Genomic DNA, 20,294 nt, shown 5'->3' on the forward strand with positions numbered 1-20,294 from the left:
GGGAAAGCAGTGTGTGAAGGCACGGTACTAGCCAGGGTGTCTACTAGCCAGGGTGTCTACCTCTCAGGATCAGAGATACATGAGCACACTTAAGAATCTGAGGACCAGGGAATCAGGTGGTAGCGGATTAAGCACACATGGCGCAAAGCACAAGGATGGGCGTAAGGATCCCGGTTCGAGCTCTGGCTCCCCACCTGCAGGGGAATCGCTTCACAGGCGATGAAGCAGGTCTGCAGGTGTCTTTCTCTCCCCCTCTCTGTCTTCCCCTCATCTCTCCATTCCTCTGTCCTATCCAACAATGAGGACATCAATAACAACAATAATAACTACAACAACAATAAAAAACAACAAGGGCAACAAAAAGGAGGATGGACAACAGACTCTATGCTCCACCTGAGGAAGATGGGTAAATATTGAGGCGGCTTGGAACGTTCCTACTCATGACCACAGAATGTGAGCTCAGATCTACAGGGAAGCAGAGGTCACATAGGCTCCTAAGCTGAATATGGGCCTCAGACCAAATCAAACTGATGGGGTTTACAGTCAACAATATTTATACCCCTTCCCCATATTAGAGAGCTACTCTCTTCCATGATCCAGCTTTCTGTTCCTTTTCCAGCCATGACATCATCTCCCCAGACAATAGCTTGGATCCACCTGCATATCAAGCCCCTGGCTCCCCACCTGCAGGGGAGTTGCTTCACAGGTGGTGAAGCAGGTTCTGCAGGTGTCTATCTTTTTCTCCCCATCTTCCCCTCCTCTCTCCATTTCTTTCTGTCCTAACAATGATGACATTAATAACTACAACAACAAAAAAAGGTAACAAAAAGGAATAAACACTAGAAAAAAAAAAGAAATACTTATTTTTAAAGTGGAGGAAAAAATCTATTTGTGGTCACGTTTTCAAACAAACTTGGATCTGCCTTCCTACCTAACTGGACACAGAATTAATTCTCCTCACAGGGGGTGGCGCTAACATTTTCATGATATTCTCCATCACTGTGTTAACGGGCTAGACAAATCAATGTAACTGAACTAGATGACTTGGAGTGGGCTTTTGTACACTGCCCAATTATAACTAAATAAAATCCCACTTTATTACACATAAGCACTACAAATGTGCCAAACTGTTAAGTTCAGGTCTGCTAGGTTGGTTTTTTATTTTTGATTGGTGAGACTACAAGTTAATGGGAGTGTACATTAACACCATTCCCAACACCAAAGGTCTGTGTCTCCCTCCCCCCCCCCAAGTGAAGCTGAACATCTACCCTTACCCTCCTCCACCCAGAGAATTTTTACTTCGATGTATATTCTGCTGAGTTTCCCTTTCTCAACTTCTGTTTATGAGTGAGATCATCCCATACTTGTCTCTTTCTGACTTATCTCACTTAACGTAATTCCTTCTAGCTCCATCCAACATGGGTCAGAGAAAGTGGGTTCATTATTCCTGACAGCTGCGTAGTATTCCACTGTGTATATATACCATAGCTTTCTCAGCCATTCATCTGTTGTTGGGCACCTGGGTTGATTCCAGGTCTTAGCTACTATGAATTGTGCTGTTATGAACATAGGTATACATATATCTTTTTGGTTGGGTGTTATGGAGTCATTGGGGTCTATTCCCAGGAGAGGATTATTGGGTCATATGGAAGGTCCATGTCTAGCCTTGTGAGGGTTTTCCAGACTGCTCTCCACAAAGACTGGACCAATTTACATTCCCACCAGCAGTGCAGAAGGGTTCCTCTGTCCCCACAGCCTCTCCAGCATTTGTTGCTGCCATATTTATTTTTTAAACATTAGTCTTCCCCCCTTTCTAGGAGATACACAAGCTGAAAAATAAATGAAAAGTCAGCACTCTTGTCACTAGAATAAACCATGACTCAAAGACAGTGAGTGGTTATTTGCAAGGCTATAATTTTTTAATGATAGATTTTTCCTAAAAGAAACCACTATTAACATCTGTCCAAGTACTCCAAGAGAAAAGAAAAAGAAATACATAAAGATAGAAAGTCTTATAACTTTAACAGCACATTGCCAAACACGGACTAGGATAAAACACCAAGGAACCTTAAAAAATAACTTAAAATGATGTAATGTTCAAGTCATTCAAACGTGTAGGAGTCACAAACAACAGAAAAACAAGTCTGGGAGGAGTTCTACTTGTACATGATGGTAGCTCAGACTGTAACTTCATCCAAGTTCACTCAGGTGTCTAAACCCAAGAGATGTATGAGCAGAGTTTGTTTTGTTCTTTGCTTGGAGATATGCAGAAACATGAGAGGAGAGGACAATCTTCCAGGTGCTGATGTAAGCATGACAGGCTTCGTTCCCCCCCTTTGACAAAGTACGTAGGCAGATTTAGCTGACTCAAGCTTCATCAGTTTCCGTAAGGAAAAAGTCTCATGCATGCTAGAAACACACAAGTTACTGAAGTCGTCATGCTAAATATTTACAGCCATGTTCAGAATGTGAGCTCAGTAACTGGACAGAATAATAATAAAAAAAGGTAGTTGTTAATTTCTGGTGGGACCTTTTACAACATGAACAGCTCTGTGGGTGAGGCTGAAGTTCAAAGTCCCTCAAACATAGAACAACAAGAAATTATTGACTGCATGAAGAGGCACACAGCATATAAAATGCAAACTTTACCAGGTTCCTGCATGGCAGGAAAGTCCCTACCGTTACATAACAAACAAATGACTATGCCAACAGTTAGAGCTGCCACTCCAAGGTATGGCAGTAGAACCCCCTCACAATCTCAAGGATTGTTTCCAACAGAACAAATACATCTGTGAGAAGGAAGTATGTACTTTGTTTGAAAAGATGATTCTGGTCTGGAAAATTTGGATGTTCTTACAAGAGATCAATTTTTGAATTGGGTAAGATTTAAGGCAACACTAACTCAGGTGTGGGGTGGGAGGAAGCCCCCAGAAGTTTTTATTTCTCTTCTGAAACATTAATAGGTTAGAATTAACACCCGCAAATTTCCCCCTCTCACATACTCAGTCCACCCTTTGGGAATTAGCATTATTACAAACTAGAATCCACTTCCATACCCTGAATGCTGAATGTCATGTACTTTTTCTTGAAAACTGTGAGAACACACACACACACACACACACACACACACACACACACACACACACACACACCAGCCTATTTAATATTAAAAAAGGAACATGAAAATAAAGGCAACTACAGCCAGTGCACATGAAGCAGCAGCCATCTTTACGCGCTCTCGAGTGTGCTACATGTATTTCCCTTACAATCAACTCTGGTGTAGTGTGGTTTCGTAAATGAACTGTCAACATGAGCTACAGACTAACAATGACACAGGACAACACAGTAAGTTCGTTTTTTTGTTTTGTTTTGTTTTTTACATTTTGCTCCTGTTTGGCTGCTAAAAAGCAGCGATTTAAATTGATATAAAAACTTCTGACCACAAAGCTTGCTATACAGATAAAGTACATAATCAAAAAAGTAAGCAGCAATTGCATATCTTATTTAAATGTATCGGCTCTGGAATATTTACAGAGTTGCGAAGAGAGATCTTCCAAGCCGCTGTTCTCCTTCCCTCCCACCTGCCCTTCCCCCCAGCCCCTCCAGATGGAAATCAAGTGCCCTCAACCATATACGCCTGTACTTTGGCTACGCTTGCTGGACGTGGCTCCTTCCACTGTCTTAGAAGTCATTGGCAGCCATCTCCCCCCCCACACACACACCAGTGTGGTCAATCCATCTGTTCTTGCTCAGCGAAGGAGGAAGAGGGCCCCCACACACCACTCCCCAACCTGGAAGGGGGCCAGCTCCAAATGCCTCTTGTACCACAACAGTCCACCAGAGCAAAAGGAAAGGACAACGTCATGAAACAGGCGGCAGCATTCTTACACGATTCTCCCAATGAAAGGAACCTCTCCTCCCTGGGCTTCCCCAGAAACAGCACTCCCGTCTTTTCTCTCCCTCTCCTCCCACAAAATGAAATTCGTTCACGTCACAAGAACTGGGAACTCTGGTTAAGTGTTAGGTAAATATAAGAAAGAGTGTTAAGTCTGTCATGTTTGAGACGTAAAGCTAACAGAACACACAACATCACTGTGAAAATAACTCTCTAAAACAGATCCAGTCTACACAGTGCAGCCAGTAAAACATAAAAGGATAGCTTGTTCACAATCTGCCTTGTACAGGATATTTATATTCATTCGGTGCCATATAAATAGCATTTATATAGCTTCAACATTCAGAGACATGCACTGGGACTTTTTTTTTTAGGTAGTACGGATTTCTTCACAATCACATGTGCAAATTTTACAAATCACTAAGTGACTATTAGTTAAGCTTAGGCTGGACTGTGTCTCGTGTTATCTAGCAAATTTAATGGGGGTTCAGAATCATCCATAGGAAGAACCAGGCGCGTCCCTCGAATGACCAGTTCATGATCCCCAAATGCAAGCTCCCGATCCAAAGCATCTTCAGAACTGTTTCCCATAAATCTCCGAGGGGCACCGGAAGCTGCAGACTCCGTGTTCACAGTAGAATCTCCATACGTCAGGCTAATATCGCCATCATTGAGAATAAGATCGGAGTCATCATCCTTCAACTGTTCCTGGTTCTAAATGCAAAGACAATTTTGAGGTTATTTTTTATTTTTATTTTTTTGCAAATCAGTAAGAAACTGATGAGACATTTCCAGTAGGAGACAGCACAAAGGTTGTGCACTTCAAACCCTCCAGGGCTAGCATGCGGCTGCCCTCCGGGTGAAGTCTAAGTTCTCAGTGTGTCTAAAAGGCATGAGCTGCTGCTCCCACCCCCAGAAGCCTACTGCATGCCAGCCAGACTGAACTGCTGGCATGTACCCACATCTCCTGGGCCTTCTCTTACCTTTTGGCCTCTCTGCCTGCCCTCTTGGAACTAGCATCTATTTATCGCTGAGGCTCAAAAAGTCACTTTCTGTTCATGATCAATGATCTGTTCTTTATATCTTAACTCTTTTCCAGCCACCAGGTTGCTGGTGCTTACCATGATGCCAACCGGATTTTCCTGGGCAGATGACCCCACCAATGTGCCTGTTTCCCCAGAGCCCTGCCTCACTAGGGGAAGAGAGAGAGAGACAGGCTGGGAGTACGGATCGACCTGTCAACACCCATGTTCAGTGGAGAAACAATTCCAGAAGCCAGATCTTCCACCTTCTGCACCCCATAATGATCCCGGGTCCATACTCCCAGAGGGATAAAGAACAGGAAATCTATCAAGGGAGGGGATGGGATATGGAGTTCTGGTGGTGGGAACTGTGTGGAATTGTACCCCTCTTATCTGATGGTTTTGTCAATATTTCCATTTTATAAGTAAAAATTAGAAATTTTTTTTTAAAGTCACTTTCTCCAGGAAGTCCTGATTTTCCAAGGTTAGATCAGGCATCCCACCTGTGTTCTCTCCTTGCATCCTGCACTTGGCCCATTTCCTGGTGGCCTATACCTTTGTATCATAAGTGCAAGCACATTGGTCTGCTCTGCACCCCCCCACACTAGATTAAGTCCGTTCTATGCTGTTGCCCAACGTCCTAAGAGTATGGGGCATGCAGAAAGTACTCATCAGCTGTAACCTTAATTGCTTATTGAATGAATTTATGTACGGCTTTTACTTTTTAAAATATTTATTTATTTATTTATTCCCTTTTGTTGCCCTTGTTGTTTTATTGTTGTAGTTATTATTGTTGTCATTGTTGTTGGATAGGACAGAGAGAAATGGAGAGAGGAGGGAAAGACAGAGAGGGGGAGAGAAAGATAAAACACCCGCAGACCTGCTTCACCACTTGTGCAGCGAGGCTTTTACTTTTGTATCAACAGTACCAAGAAACAAGAGTATCTCCAGGATGGCAAAATAGATCACATGGGTAATGCGTCTGCTTTGCCCAGTGTGCAGCCCAGGTTCAAGCCTGACTGCCAGCACACTGGAGGCAGCTTTGATGCCATGGTGACTTTCCCTCTCTTTCTTTCAGTGTATGACTCTCTTTTTCTCTATCTGAATAAGTCAGTCTAGAGTGGTGTAGTCCTGGTGATGTGACAATAACGAGAGGGGGGCGGGAGAGGAGGAGAGACAGAGAGAGAGATATGGAGAAATAGAATACCTCCAAATTGTCAAACCCCAACTACATGCTTGATTTCTAGCTTGATAAGCTCTGGGCCTAATGGGAACTTTGTAGTCAATAAAGTAAAATTAAATGAGATTTTTACAAGAGAGAAGCAAGTCGAGAATACGAAGTGCCGTTGTGACAGAAGGACATCATCAACAACAATAGTAACCACAAGGCTACAGCAACAAGGGCAACCAAAGGGGGAAAAAATGGCCTCCAGGAGCAGTGGACTCATGGTGCAAGCACTGAGCCCCAGCAATAAGCCTGGAGGCAAAAAAAAAAAAAAAGTACATGTGTGGACAATACAGCTGCTGAGCCATGGTGCTGTATACCTGAGGCCAAGAAAATGTTATCAGTCGATAAGACATCCACAAAGAGTGTGTGTGTTGGGGGGGGGGGAGGGAATCTGGAAAAATATTCAGTAAGCTGATAACTCTGCGTGACAGACTAAGTGACCTTTATATGTTCTTCTACTATCTGAAATTTTATTACAGTGGCTACATATGCCTTAAAAATCATAAAATCATTTTTCCAATACAGAAAGATTCAGTCTAAACAATCAGATTAACTTAGCAAAAACAGCTGTGATTTAATACTCCTTTGGGGAAGCAGAGCTAATAGACTTCATACATTGTGCTCTCCAACTGTGTTTGAAAAATTTGTTAAAGATAGTCAAAGGGAAAAAAATTATTTACACTGGCTATTGCTAAAAATTCGCCTAAATACTCAAAGAGGTGTGAATTAAAACCCGAAGAAGCCTTTAACTGCCAAGTGATCCCTTCCCAGTTATAACACCAAAACTTATTAGAGCCTGTCTGCCACCCAATTTGGCAACAGTCACAAAAAGCTCTGTGGTATACCACAGAGATGCAGAGGCTCTTTGGCACCTTTTAATGTTCCTATTAAATTTCAGATTTGGAGCAATAGATTGATATATATATATATATATATATATATATATATATATATATATATATATATATATATATATATATATATACCCTTTGGCCGAGAAGTTTTACATTTAAAAGCTCTTTATAGACCCTTGTGCACTCAGGTACATTTATAAGTGCAAGAACAGTCACTATGAACATTGTAGTAATAAAAAAAAATTTTTTTAAAGGAAGGAAGGAAGGAAGGAAGGAAGGAAGGAAGGAAGGGAGGGAGGGAAAAACTACTTTAAGGTCGAGCTACCTGAGCTTGATTCAATCAACTGATACAGGCAGCTGGAGAGTGGAACACCCAGGCAGAGGAGATAGCATAATGGTTATGCAAACAAAATCTTAGGCCTGAGGCTCTGAGGTCCCAGGTCCAATACCCTGCACCACCATTAGCCAGACCTGAGCAGATCTTTTGTAAACAAAAAAAAGGGGGGGTCTGGGTGGTAGTGCACTGGGTTAAGCGCACACAGTGTGAAGCACAAGAACAGCACACGGATCCTAGATCGAGACCCCCGGCTTCCCACCTGCAGGAGGGTCGCTTCACAAGCAGTGAAGCAGGTCTGCAGGTGTCTATCTTTCTCTCCCCCTGCTCTTTCAATTTCTCTCTGTCCTATCCAACAACAACAGCAGCAGTAACAACAACAATGGAAAAAAGATGGCCGTCAGGAGCAGTGGATTTGTTAGTGCAGTAACCCTGAAGGGGAAAAAAAAAAAAAAAAGAATGGAACACTCCTTAGCATAAATACAGTGAAGGGAACACAGCCCCTGTACTTGGAGAAAGTGCCAGGCAATGTTTCATTAAGCGAAAAATTAAAAAATCTAGTAGCAGAACAATACTTTTGATATCTATGAACAAGATGCCAAACAAAGCCATATAGATACATATGTACTAGTAAGTTTGTGTGAACTAAATCAGCAAGTAGTCACAGTGAACACTTAAAGGAGACAGCCTCTGAGGACTCTTTTTTTTTAAGTATTTCAACTGACTGCCATTATTATTCATGTTGATACAAAAATCATTCTATTTTGTGAATATGGACGCATAAGTAGGCTTTCAAATATGGAGGGAGTGTGGCAGGGCAGTGGCACACTTAGTCAAACATACATATTTTTAAAAAATATTTATTTATTCCCTTTTGTTGCGCTTGTTTTTTTTTAATAGTTTATTTATTTATTCCCTTTTGTTGCCCTTGTTGTTTTATTGTTGTAGTTATTATTGTCATCGTTGTTGGATAGGACAGAGAGAAATGGAGAGAGGAGGGGAAGACAGAGAAGGGGAGAGAAAGATAGACACCTGCATACCTGCTTCACCGCCTGTGAAGCAACTCCCCTGCAGGTGGGGAGCCAGGGGCTCGAACCAGGATCCTTATGCAGGTCCTTGCGCTTTGCGCCACATGCACTTAACCCGCTGTGGGAGCCCGACTCCCGCCCTTGTTGTTTTATTATTGTAGTTATGATTGCTGTTGGATAGGACAGAGAGAAATGGAGAGAGGAGGTGAAGACAGAGAGGGGGAGAGAAAGATAGACACCTGCAGACCTGCTTCACCGCTTGTGAAGTGACTCCCCTGCAGGTGGGGAGCTGGGGGCTCGAACCGGGATCCTTACGCCGGTCCTTGTGCTTTGCGCCACCTGCGTCAAGCATACATGTTTTACCTTGCAGAAACACATTGGTTCGAGCCCCACTCCTGAGGACAGTGACTTTTACTTTTTTCTCTTTTTACAGTCTATACTGTTTTGACTACTTAGCCTGCCTCATGTGGAACTCTTTCTCGTAGGTGATAAATACATTTTCATAAAATTGTTCCCACAAACCCTCAACATGATGGTGATGGCTTTTTTTTTTTTTTTTTTGCCTTCAGGGTTATCACTGGGGCTCGGTGCCTGCACTATGAATCCACTGCTCCCGGAGGCCATTTTCCCCCATTGTTGCCTTTGTTGTTGTTGTCATTGCTGTTGTTGTTGTAGGTAGTACAGACAGAAATCGAGAGAGGAGAGGAAGACCAAGAGGGGGAGAGAAAGATAGACACCTGTAGACCTGCTTCACCACCTGTGAAGCAACCCCTCTGCAAGTGGGAAGCTGGGGGCTGGATCCTTACGCCGGTCCTTGTGCTTTGCACCATGTACACTTAACCCACTGAGCTACCACCTGGCCCCCGACAGTGATGACTGTAATTTAGAGATTGAAACATGCACTTTTAGCACTGAAGTGAGGCCATGTACTGTAAATAAAATGAAAACCGGTATAGAAATAGAATTATTCACTCACTCCAAAGCTAACCTCATCAAAGCAAAAGCTGAATAAGGACAAGAGACTGGCATACTTTAATGATGACTCTTTAGTCACTATCAGGCCAGCCCATCAGCTAGGGCCCTATTTGGGGAGTCCTGAGATTCCCAAACAGATTTGATGGGCCTAGACCTCGAATAAATCCCTCTCTCCATTGTTATTGGTCATTCCTATCAGGAACAACACAATAGACCCCTTTGTGGGCCCCCATAGGACCTTGCCCTCAACTTGGATCAAAGACAATATACTCTGTGCTACACCTGAAGAAGATGGGTCCTGATACTGGGGCAGCTTAGAACATTCCTACTTTATGACCACAGAATGTGAGCTCAGATCTACAGGGATGCAGAGGTTACATAGGATCCTATGCTAAATATGGGCCCCAGATCAGATCAAATCAACGGGGTTTACAGTCCACAATATTTATACCCCTTTCCCATATTTGGGAGCTACTCTCTTCCCTGATCCAGCTTTCTGGTTCTTTTTCCAGCCATGACATTACCTCCCCAGACAATAATCAGGACCCACCTGCATATCAGATTTCAGGCTCAGGCAAAAAATTAAAAAATTAAAAAAAAAAACAAAAAAACCCACAAAAACACTAGTATAGCCACAGACCCTTTGAAATATAACTAAAATATGCCTACTAGCTACCTACAAAACAGAGACACCCCCCAATTCTTCAACTGCACTATTCCAGCCTTTAGGTCCATGATTGGTCAACAATTTGTTTGGCTTTGTATGTTAACTCTCTTTTCAGCCACCAGGTTCCAGATGCTACCATGATGCTGACCAGACTTCCCTGGACACACCAATGTGCCTTGGAGCTCCGCTTCCCCAGAACCCTTCCCCACTAGGGAAAAAGAAAGACAGGCTGGGAGTATGGATCGACCAGTCAATGCACATGTTCAGTGATGAAGCAATTACAGAAGCCAGACCTTCCACCTTCTGCATCCCACAATGACCTTGGGTCCATACTCCCAGAGGGTTAAAGAATAGGAAAGCTACCAGGGGAGGGGATGGGATACTGAGATCTGGTGGTGGGAATTGTGTGAAGTTGTACCCCTCTTATCCTATGGTTTAGTCAATGTTTCCTTTTTATAAATAAAAAATTAAATTAAAAAAGAGTACAAAACCCTTAAAAAAAAAGAAACAGAATTATTCACTACTGACAGGAAGTAGTACTATTTTAGGGCAGTTTCCTGATTGATGTTTTACAGGCCATAAATGTAGTCACAGATTTTAGTGTACCTTCTGGCTGAACAAAATACATGCTTATACCCTCTGTCATGGGTTCTGTACCCTAAAGACAAGCAAGACAGAATGGTCAAACAAACCCAGAAACACATACATAGTGTCAACATAACCAACTTAATGAAGAACTGCACATTTTGGAGAAAAGCAACTTACTTCATAAGCCTGGGGGCTGGTGAGGCATCTGGCGATAGGTCCGCAGCAGGCAGGAAGTGTGGTTGTAAGAGGAGGCCCACTGTGAGTTAGCAGAGGCTTCAGATAGCTGCGCTGGTTAAGGAAGAGCTGTGTTCCTTTCTCCCCAAATGCACATGCACAACTCATTTGATAGCCACCAGCCTCACAGTGGCCCACCTACTTCAGAGAGAGCAAAGAAACTCCACATACGTTGTCTCATTTTTACTGCCACAGTATGTCAGTGAACCAGCAAGGAAGTTTCTACTGGCATCCCTTTTGAAGGTATGGAAACCTGAGACACCGAGAGGTCAACCAGAGCCTTCAAGTCACATGGTTAAATAAAGAGGTACAACAGGGATGCAAGTGTTTGAGTGCACATGATACAATGTGCACTGGTTCAAGCCCTCAGTCCCCACCTGCAGCGGGGAAGCTTCACAAACAGGCCTGCAGGTCAGTCTCTCTCTCCCTTCCTCCCTCTCAATTCCTCTCTGTATTATCAAATAAGTTAAATAAGCAATACTTGAAACTCAGATTGGCTTGAAATCAACTCATATGTCCAATCCTTGACATTATATTGCTATTCTGATTTTCTTAAAACCGAAAGGAAAAAAAAAAAAAAAAAGCACTCTCAATGTAACACTGAAGGAGATGTGGAAGAGAGAATGGTAACAGAAAAGAGATACACATTTCAGTAGTACAACAGAGGGATGAAAACACTTTTAATCATGCACTGTACACCCAGTCACACCTCCCCAGAGTCGAAACTTCAGTCTCAAAGGAAGTTAAACTCGGGGCCAGGTGATGGCACAGCTGGTTAAGTGCACACATTACAGTGTGCAAGGACCCAGGGTTCAAGCGCCTGGTCCCCACCTGCAGGGGTAAAGTTTCATGAGTGGTGAAGCAGGGCTGCAGGTGTCTCCATCTCTTTCCCTCTCTTTCTCCCCCTCAATTTCTCTGTCTTTATCCTCTAATAAATAATTTAAAAAAGAAAATTAAATTCTAAAATAATTTTTAATGTTACAACCTTCTCAGTCATTCTAGAAGACTGGACACTCTTATTGCTCCACCACTCACAAAGCCTTTCCCCTGAAGGTGGGGACCGTTTGCTCGAACTTGGGTCCTTGTGCATTGTAACACGTGTACTCAGCGAGATGTCCCACCACCTGTCCCCTAAAATAATTTTTTGGTATCTCACTGTTGTCTTTATTTGCATTGAAGGAAACGTGTCTTAAAGATATCTCTGTTAACATGGCCCTAACTTCTGGTAGCTGCCAGTAGGCATTCATGATACTGTATTCTAAATCATTTTTTTAAAAAAAATTATGTCATTGAATTCTTCTATAAAAGAAAAACCCTTCATTTCAGTACTCATTTAGTATGAAAGGAAAAAAAAAAAGATCATATATATATATATATATGAAAAGTTCAGAAGGAAAAGTAGCAGAGGGAGGAAGAAACACATACAGAGATTCTCACTGCTTTCTAAAATCACAAACTAAAGATTGTTTTCAATTGAAAGTGAAGTTAGGGGGGCTGGGCGGTGGTGCACCTGGTTAAGTATACATAGTACTATGTGCAAAGGATAAGCTCAAGGGCCCGGGTTCAAGCCCCCACTTTCCACCTGTAATGGGGACACTTCAGGAGCAGTGAAACAGATCTGCAGTTATCTGTCTTTCTCTACCTCTATCTCCCCCTCCTCTCTCAATTTCTCTCTGTCCTAGTGAATAAAAAGGAGGGGAAAAAAGCCATCAAAAGCGGTGGATTCATAGTGCCACCGAGCCCCAGTGACTGGAGGCCAAAAACAAACAAAAAAAAAAGACAAAGAAGAAAAATGTGAAGAAGTTTAAGAAATTTTCAGGAATTTCCGTGTTCAGTTTCTAAATAAAGATGTTTCCATATAAATGCACTCGTGTATTACGCAACCACTGAAAATCTGGAACCAAGAATTCTACTAGTGTATTAGAAATTGAAACTCCTGTCTTAGTCTAGTGGCACTTCATTGGGCAACCCTAAGGCTTACAAAGTCTTGGTGTTGGGAAATGTGTGGAATTTTACCCCTCTTATCCTATGGGTTTGTTGATATTTTCTCTTTTATAAATAAATTAAATAAAGAAAAAGTCTTGGAGTATAACTCTATAAGACTTCCTTAAAAAACCAAAATATACCAAATATTGACAAAATCAATCTGAACAGTACAGTATCTGTGAAAGAAAAAAATCACCTTCTCATACAAAAAGTTCCAGATACAGATCGCTTCACTGTTGGGGTTTATAATCAACAATATTTCTACACCTTTTCCATATCTGGGAGCTACTCTCTTCTCTGATCCAACTTTCTGGTCCTTTTTCTTTCTTAATAATTTTTAATATAGTTATATATTTATTTATTTATTTTCCCTTTTGTTTCCCTTGCTGTTTTTTTTTTTTTTATTGTAGCTGTAGTTATTATTGTTGTTATTGATGCCGTCGTTGTTAGATAGGACAGAGAGAAATGGAGAGAAGAGGGGAAAACAGAGAGGTGGAGAGAAAGATAGACACTTGCAGACCTGCTTCACCACCTGTGAAGTGACTCCCCTGCAAGTGGGGAGTCGGAGGCTCAAAGCGGGATCCTTCTGCCAGTCCTTGCGCTTTGCGCCATGTGCGATCAACCTGCTGCGTTACCGCCCGACCCCTCTCTGGTCCTTTTTCTAGCCATGACATCATCTCCCCAGACAATAACTTGGATCCACCTGCATATCAGATTTCTGGCTCAGGGAAAAAAAAATTAAAAACTAGTATAGCCACAGGCCCTTTGGAATATAACTAAAATATACCTACTGGCTATCTACAAAATGGAGGACCCCCCAACTCTTCATCTGCACTACTCCAGCCTTCAGGTTCATGATTAGTCAACAATTGCTTGGCTTTATATGCTAACTCTTCCTTCAGCCACCAGGTTCCAGATGCTACCATGATGCCAACCAGACTTCCTTGGACAGACAACCCCATCAATGTGCCCTAGAGCTCCGATTCCCCAGAACCCTGCCCCACTAGGGAAAGAGAGAGGCAGACTGGGAGTATGGATTGACCTGTCAATGCTCATGTTCAGTGGGGAAGCAATTACAGAAGCCAGACCTTCCACCTTCTGCATCCCACAATGACCTTGTGTTCATATTCCCAGAGGGTTAAAGAATAGGAAAGCTACCAGGGGAGGGGATGGGATACGGAGTTCTGGTGCTGGGAATTGTGTGGAGTTGTACCCCTCTTATCCTATGGTTTTGTCAGTGTTTCCTTTTTATAAGTAAATTAAAATTTAAAAAAGAAAATGTAAAGAGTACTGAGAAATATTCATATAAAAGGGTTTCATGAGTGATTTTAAAGCCAGATTGTTCCTTCTGTTTTTCTCTGATTAAATGTAAATTTGGGAAAAACAAAACAAAAAACCTTTCTAACTCTTAAGGAAAAATAATTCCAATTTCAAACCAGCTCTTCCAGAAAATAGGAAGAGAAAAATCCATCACTTATTTTATAAAAGGATCTTCTTATAGAGATAAAAAAAAAAAAAACATTATCTCAAAAATTCTCAATAAAGATCTCTTATAAAGACAAAGCAAAAACATGCCAGGGAAACAAAGCACCAAATTTTGTGTCTGAGGTCCCAAAGATCCCAGGTTTAATTCCTGGCACTTACTTTGAAGTTGAGCTGAGCAGTGTTCTGGCCCTCTCCCTTTGCCTCCCCCTTTCATTCTCCCTGAGCCTCCTATAATAAGTAAGTAAACCTTAGAAAGAGAGAGAAATAACAAAAACAGATAAAAAAACAAAAGGTATTAAAACCAGCAACATACACAACAAATAGCACATCGGAACTAAGTGAGATTTGTTCCAGCAATCAATTGGGTTAACATTCAAATAATCAATGGAAATCAGCATAATAACAGATCAAAGGATAAAACACATATACAATTATCTCAGCAGATGAGGAAAAAGCGTGTGATACTATCCCATACCTTTCATTTAAAAAAAAAAAAAAATCAACAAGGGCAACAAAAGGGAAAATAAATAAATAAATAATTTTAAAAAACAAACCACCTCAGAACTCTAAAAAAACAGAAAGGAGCACTCTTAACTTGATAAAGGACTAAGGAACCAACCACAACCATCCAAAAAGATACATGTAGACCTATGTTCATAGCAGCACAACCTGTAATAGCCAAAGCCTGGAATCAAGTCAGGTGTCCAACAACAGACGAGTGAGTAAGCTGTGGTGTATATACACAATGGAATACTACTTAGCTATTAAAAATGCTGAATTCACCTTCTTCACCTCATCTTGGAGGAAGCTTGAAAGGACATCTGAAAACACAGCTAATAGCATACTGAATGGGGTAATACTGAAAAACTTCCCTGAGGCCAGACCTAAGACAAGAAGGTCCGTTCCATTGTCATCACTTCTATACAGTCAACACTGTATGGAAGAGGTCCAGCCAGTGTAGTAAGAGACAACTCAAGCTACAGATTAGGGAATTTTCACAATACCTATAAGTAGCAAAGAACCCAATACAGGAACATAGGAAGAACACCAGATCCATGAGACAGAGAAGCAGCTTTTAGCTTTTCCTCCAACTCCTTTCATCCTGGTACCCCAAGTCGTATAGTGAACGTATGTTGTTTTCTAGCTAGAGTCCACTTTGCATCTGGTGGACTATGACCCCTCCACACACACACACACACACACACACACACACACACACACACACACACACACACACACACACACACACACACACACACACGGGCTAAGTAAGAGGCTGTTCAATGATCCAAGTCAGGACAATAGAAAATGGGAATCTGAGTTGGCAGTGACACAAGAGCACTAGATTGGGCTCACCTATTCCAACAGTGATCACCTAGTTATGATATCCCTGCCTCTACATCACCCTGCTGTCGATGCTACGGTACCCCTCAGAGCTGCTGTTACCCCCACTGGCTTCCCAGTCTGGTGATCTAGATTAGACTGCCTATCAGTGCCCCGAGCTCCTGTGATCCTTCCATCAAATCCCCTTTTGCTTAAATCCAATGACATATTTTTCTGTTGCTTAGCCAATACTCTAAGATATAATCACACAAACCTATAGGGCGTAGTCTACTACACACCCAGACAATATAGTAGCAGGGTCACCGTATATGTGCTCTATTATTGAGTGAAACATGGTTTAGTGACACACTGACGGTACTCACACTATGAAACACTACCTAGCAACAAAATAGGAGGAACAGCATAGGTACAGAGAAGTATAGCATAGAGAAAAGTGGTTATACAAAAAGAATTTTGGGGGGTCGGCGCAGCGGGTTAAGCGCACGTGGAGTACAAGGACCACCATAAGGATCCTGGTTCGAGCCCCTGGCTCCCCACCTGCAGTGGGGTCACTTCACAAGCAGCGAAGCAGGTCTGCAGGTGTCTATCTTTATCTCCCCCTCCCTGTCATCCCCTCCTCTCTCCATTTCTCTCTGTCCTATCCAACAACATCAATGGCAACAATCAAAATAACGACAACAACAAGGGCAACAAAAAAATGAGAAAAAAAAATGCCCTCCAGGAGCAGTGGATTCCTGTACAAGCACCGAGCCCCAGCGATAACCCTGGAGGCAAAAAAAAAAAAAAAAAAAGGCAAAAAGAATTTTATGCCTGAGACTCCAAAGTCCCACATTCAATCCCCTGTACCACCACAAGCTAGAGCTGAGCAGAGCTCAGGGAAGGAAAGGGGAGGTCAGCAAAAAGGGGGGCCAGGCAGTGGTACAGCTGGTTAAGCACACATCATATGGAAGGACCTGGGTTCAAGACCCTGGTCCCCACCTGCAGAGGGGAAACTTCACAAGTGGCAAAGCAGTTGCAGGTCTCTCGGTCGGTCTCTCTCTCTCTCTCTCTCTCTCTCTCTCTCTCCTCCCTCCTCTCTATTTCTGTCTCTCCTCAAAATAAATAAAAATTTAAAAAGAAAAACAATTCAAACAAGTAACAGTAGTGCTGAGGCAAACATCTCAGATCTACAGGGTTGCAGAGATCACATAGGCTCCTAAGATGAATATGGGCTGCAGACCAAATCAAACTGATGGGGTTTACTGTCAACAATATTTATACCCCTTCCCCATATTAGGGAGCTACTCTCTTCCCTGATCCAGCTTTCTGTCCCTTTTCAGCCATGACATCACCTCCCTAGACAATAATTTGGATCCACCTGCATTTCAGATTTCAGGCTCAGGGGAAAAAAAAAGTAGGATAGCTACAGGCCCTTTGAAATATAACTAAAATATGCCTACCAGCTATCTACAAAATGGAAGCTCCCCCAACACTTCATCTGCACTATTCCAGCCTTTAGGTCCATGATTGGTCAACAATTTGTTTGGCTTTGTCTGTTAACCCTCTTTTCAGCCACCAGGTTCCAGATGCTAGCATGATACCAACCAGACTTCTCTAGACAGACAACCCAACCAATGTGTCCTGGAGCTCCGTTTCCCCAGAGCCCAACCCTACTAGGGAAAGACAGAGACAGGCTGGGAGTATGGATCGACCATACAACACCCATGTTCAGTGGGGAAGCAATTACAGAAGCCAGACCTTCCACCTTCTGCATCCCACAATGACCTTGGGTCCATACTCCCAGAGAGATAAAGAATAGGAAAGCTATCAGGGGAGGGGATGGGATACAGAGTTCTGGTGGTGGGAACTGTGTGGAGTTGTACCCCTCTTATCCTATGGTTTTGTTAATGTCTCCTTTTTAAAATAAATAAAAAAATTAAAGAAAAAAGAATAAAGAGGAGAAAGCAGCTGTTAGTTTACTATTTCTCTTCATTTGCTTGGCTTATTTTCAGAAAATGTACAACACATTTCACATGGGAAAACCTGAAAACCTTTTGTTAAATCAGTGGATTCAGAAAGTCCCAAGAGACATGGGAGTGGCGTGTGACCAAAGTGCTGTTGATGGAGCCAAAAGTAATGACATAATCACTCAAGTATTTTAAAGAGGGGCTCCTCTCTCTCTCTCTCTCTCTCTCTCTTTAATTAGCACAAAACTGCTTGCATTCTTGTTTCTGTACAATAATTTAATTCTGAAGTAAACAACAGAACATCTAGAAATCTAGCAAATAAAATAGTTTCTAATGACTAAGTCTCAAGTGTACTCATTTTTAAACATACAAAGCATCGAAAAGTACCCAGAAGCTGTCTTTCACTTCTGCACTAATTTGGCAAGCCACTGCTAAATCACTAATGATGAAAACTAAAAGTTGTCTTTTTTTTTTTTTTAAGGAGGAAAACCAGTGTTTACAATGGCTGTCCCAAATTTGCTTCAGTAAGAACATAAAGTAGATTTTGATTCATTTACTGATCAGCTAGGAAGAAATCCATGGTCCTTTTGTCCAGTTAGTTTTTCAAGCAGGAAATTCATTTGAACAATGAGTGACAGAATGTCTTTGGAAAGGGAGTAAGTAAACAGGTTACAGAGTACAACACTACCCAGGGCAGCGCGGTAAAGAAAGTCTGCTAGAAAAGAACTGGAAAGAAATTTGGTGAGCAATCTACCACTGGCATTCTGAATGGGACAGAGACACTCATGGTCTCGGGGAGAGCAGAGAGAAAAGGCCCTTCTTTGACTATGGCAGCAATGGACAGTAGTCCATTGTGACTCCATTCTCATGCCTCATCCTGAAACACACTTTCCTCTTACTTTACCGTAGCAAGTACATGAATAAGAATCAACAGAGACTTTTTGCAGGATTCACTGCATGAGTTCAAGGGCAATCTACATTACCATTGACTGATTAGATAAACCTACATATCAGAGTAATTCTCTTTAGGGCTACTGACTCCAGTAATTAAGGATACTTATGATCAAAGTTGTACCATATCCGGAAAAGCCAGGCGCTTTCTGTCTTGGTAGTTCTTCTTTCATTTTCAGGAATACCCTGCAAATAGATAAGAAGTCAAAACCTACATGAAGATAAAAACATTTATTACAACGACAACAACAATAATAACTACAACAATAAAACAACAAGGGCAACAAAAGGGAATAAATAAATAAAATAAATATTTAAAAAATATTTATTTAGAGTCACTTTCTTACGGAATTGGAAACGCAACCTACTAAGTGTAGGCTACTCACCAACATGGGTTAACAGTAGCAATTTAATAGTTTATATACTGTGACTCGAGTAAGAAACAGGAGTGGGCTTTTTTTGTTTTGTTTTTTTTTCCCCTGATCTATGAGTCTACCATGAATCATAGAAAATAAATAAATAAATAAAACCCTCAACATGGGATAACTCATTTTCTACATATGACTTATACCAACAATACGAATGAGACCTCAATTAGAAAAACATCATGTCTGCGGAAATGTATCCTCATGACAATTCATTTACAGGGTTAATAAATGTGTTGATTTACACAACACTTCCTCAACAAAGTGATACTACAGTTGGAAAGAAAGAAAGGAAAAGGAAAGAAAAGAGAAAAGAAAATATTACAGTGGTATCCCTATTTTTGGGAGCTTTCATGGGTCTTCCCAAAAGCAACTGGCATCTTGAAGGTTGCTACAGTGTTCTGGGAACATTATTAGAAGGAAAGCAGGTGGGGGAATTCCATGGTAACTCTTGAATGGCAGAGAGAGAGAGAGAGAGAGAGAGAGAGAAGAGAAACACCTCACATAACAAGCAGTTCTCTTGTAAAACAAGTTCCCGAAATATTCCCTGCCTGGGTCATTCTGTGTAATCTAGTGAAGTTAGCACAGGGGCTAAGGGGTGATCTGGTTCAGCTTCAGCTCTGACATGAACTAGGCAAGTCCCTTTCCCTCCTGGGCTCGAATTTCTTCAAGTAGGCAATGAAGGGTTACAGCACCTCAAAGGCCTGACATCAGACATGAATGTTCCCGATGAGCACAGAGCAGAGTTTATTAGAGTCATGGTTCTGGCCCTTCCCGATCCCCAAAATGAAGGAATCTTCCACTCGAGGTATATCAAAAACGTATAAACAGTGTTTGGGAATACTACATAGATTTACAACCAATCTGTCCATCTCACCTTCCCCTGACTGTATTAACACAGGTATACCCAGCCCCCCCCCCCAACACACACACACACACACACACACACACACACACACTAGAAATGTCCCTCTGTGGTTCCCAATAGAAAATCATCAGGTTTTCAGGGCAAAGGAATTTTCCCACCCCACCCTCCACATATGTCACTCACTAACCCACTTTCTCCCTAGCTTTCCATTTCCATTTCTCCGCTGTGGTGACACATGCAAGTACAGGCACTGAGGAGCTGTTAGCCCTTGGGAACAACCCCAGAAGCTTAGCATCATGGGAAATTAGCCAGCTTGAAGTGCACAAGTATGACAAGCCTATGGAACTATTTTCGAAGAATCTGACCACAAAAGAGGCAAGTACTTTCCAGATTACATACCTGCTTATCAGTCAATAGCTAACAAAACTGACATTTAGGAAACAGATCTGATAAATGTTATTTTT

General features: G+C 41.9%; 1 protein-coding gene across 2 annotated transcripts in view; it reads right to left on the reverse strand.

Moving 5' to 3' along the window:
* Window positions 1–1,894: 1,894 nt before the first annotated feature.
* SLC9A6 (solute carrier family 9 member A6) overlaps window positions 1,895–20,294 on the reverse strand; it is a 99,429-nt gene continuing 81,029 nt past the window's right edge. For both annotated transcript variants that reach the window (XM_060182815.1, XM_007534521.3), the window contains exons 14-16: window positions 18,644–18,723; window positions 10,769–10,874; window positions 1,895–4,609 (exon numbers count right to left, since the gene is read on the reverse strand). In XM_060182815.1, the coding sequence (XP_060038798.1) occupies window positions 4,337–4,609; window positions 10,769–10,874; window positions 18,644–18,723 (459 nt within the window). In that variant the 3' untranslated portion in view covers window positions 1,895–4,336. The remainder of the gene's footprint in view (window positions 4,610–10,768; window positions 10,875–18,643; window positions 18,724–20,294) is intronic.

This window comes from Erinaceus europaeus, chromosome X (assembly GCF_950295315.1).
Source record: "Erinaceus europaeus chromosome X, mEriEur2.1, whole genome shotgun sequence".
Lineage (NCBI taxonomy): Eukaryota > Metazoa > Chordata > Mammalia > Eulipotyphla > Erinaceidae > Erinaceus > Erinaceus europaeus.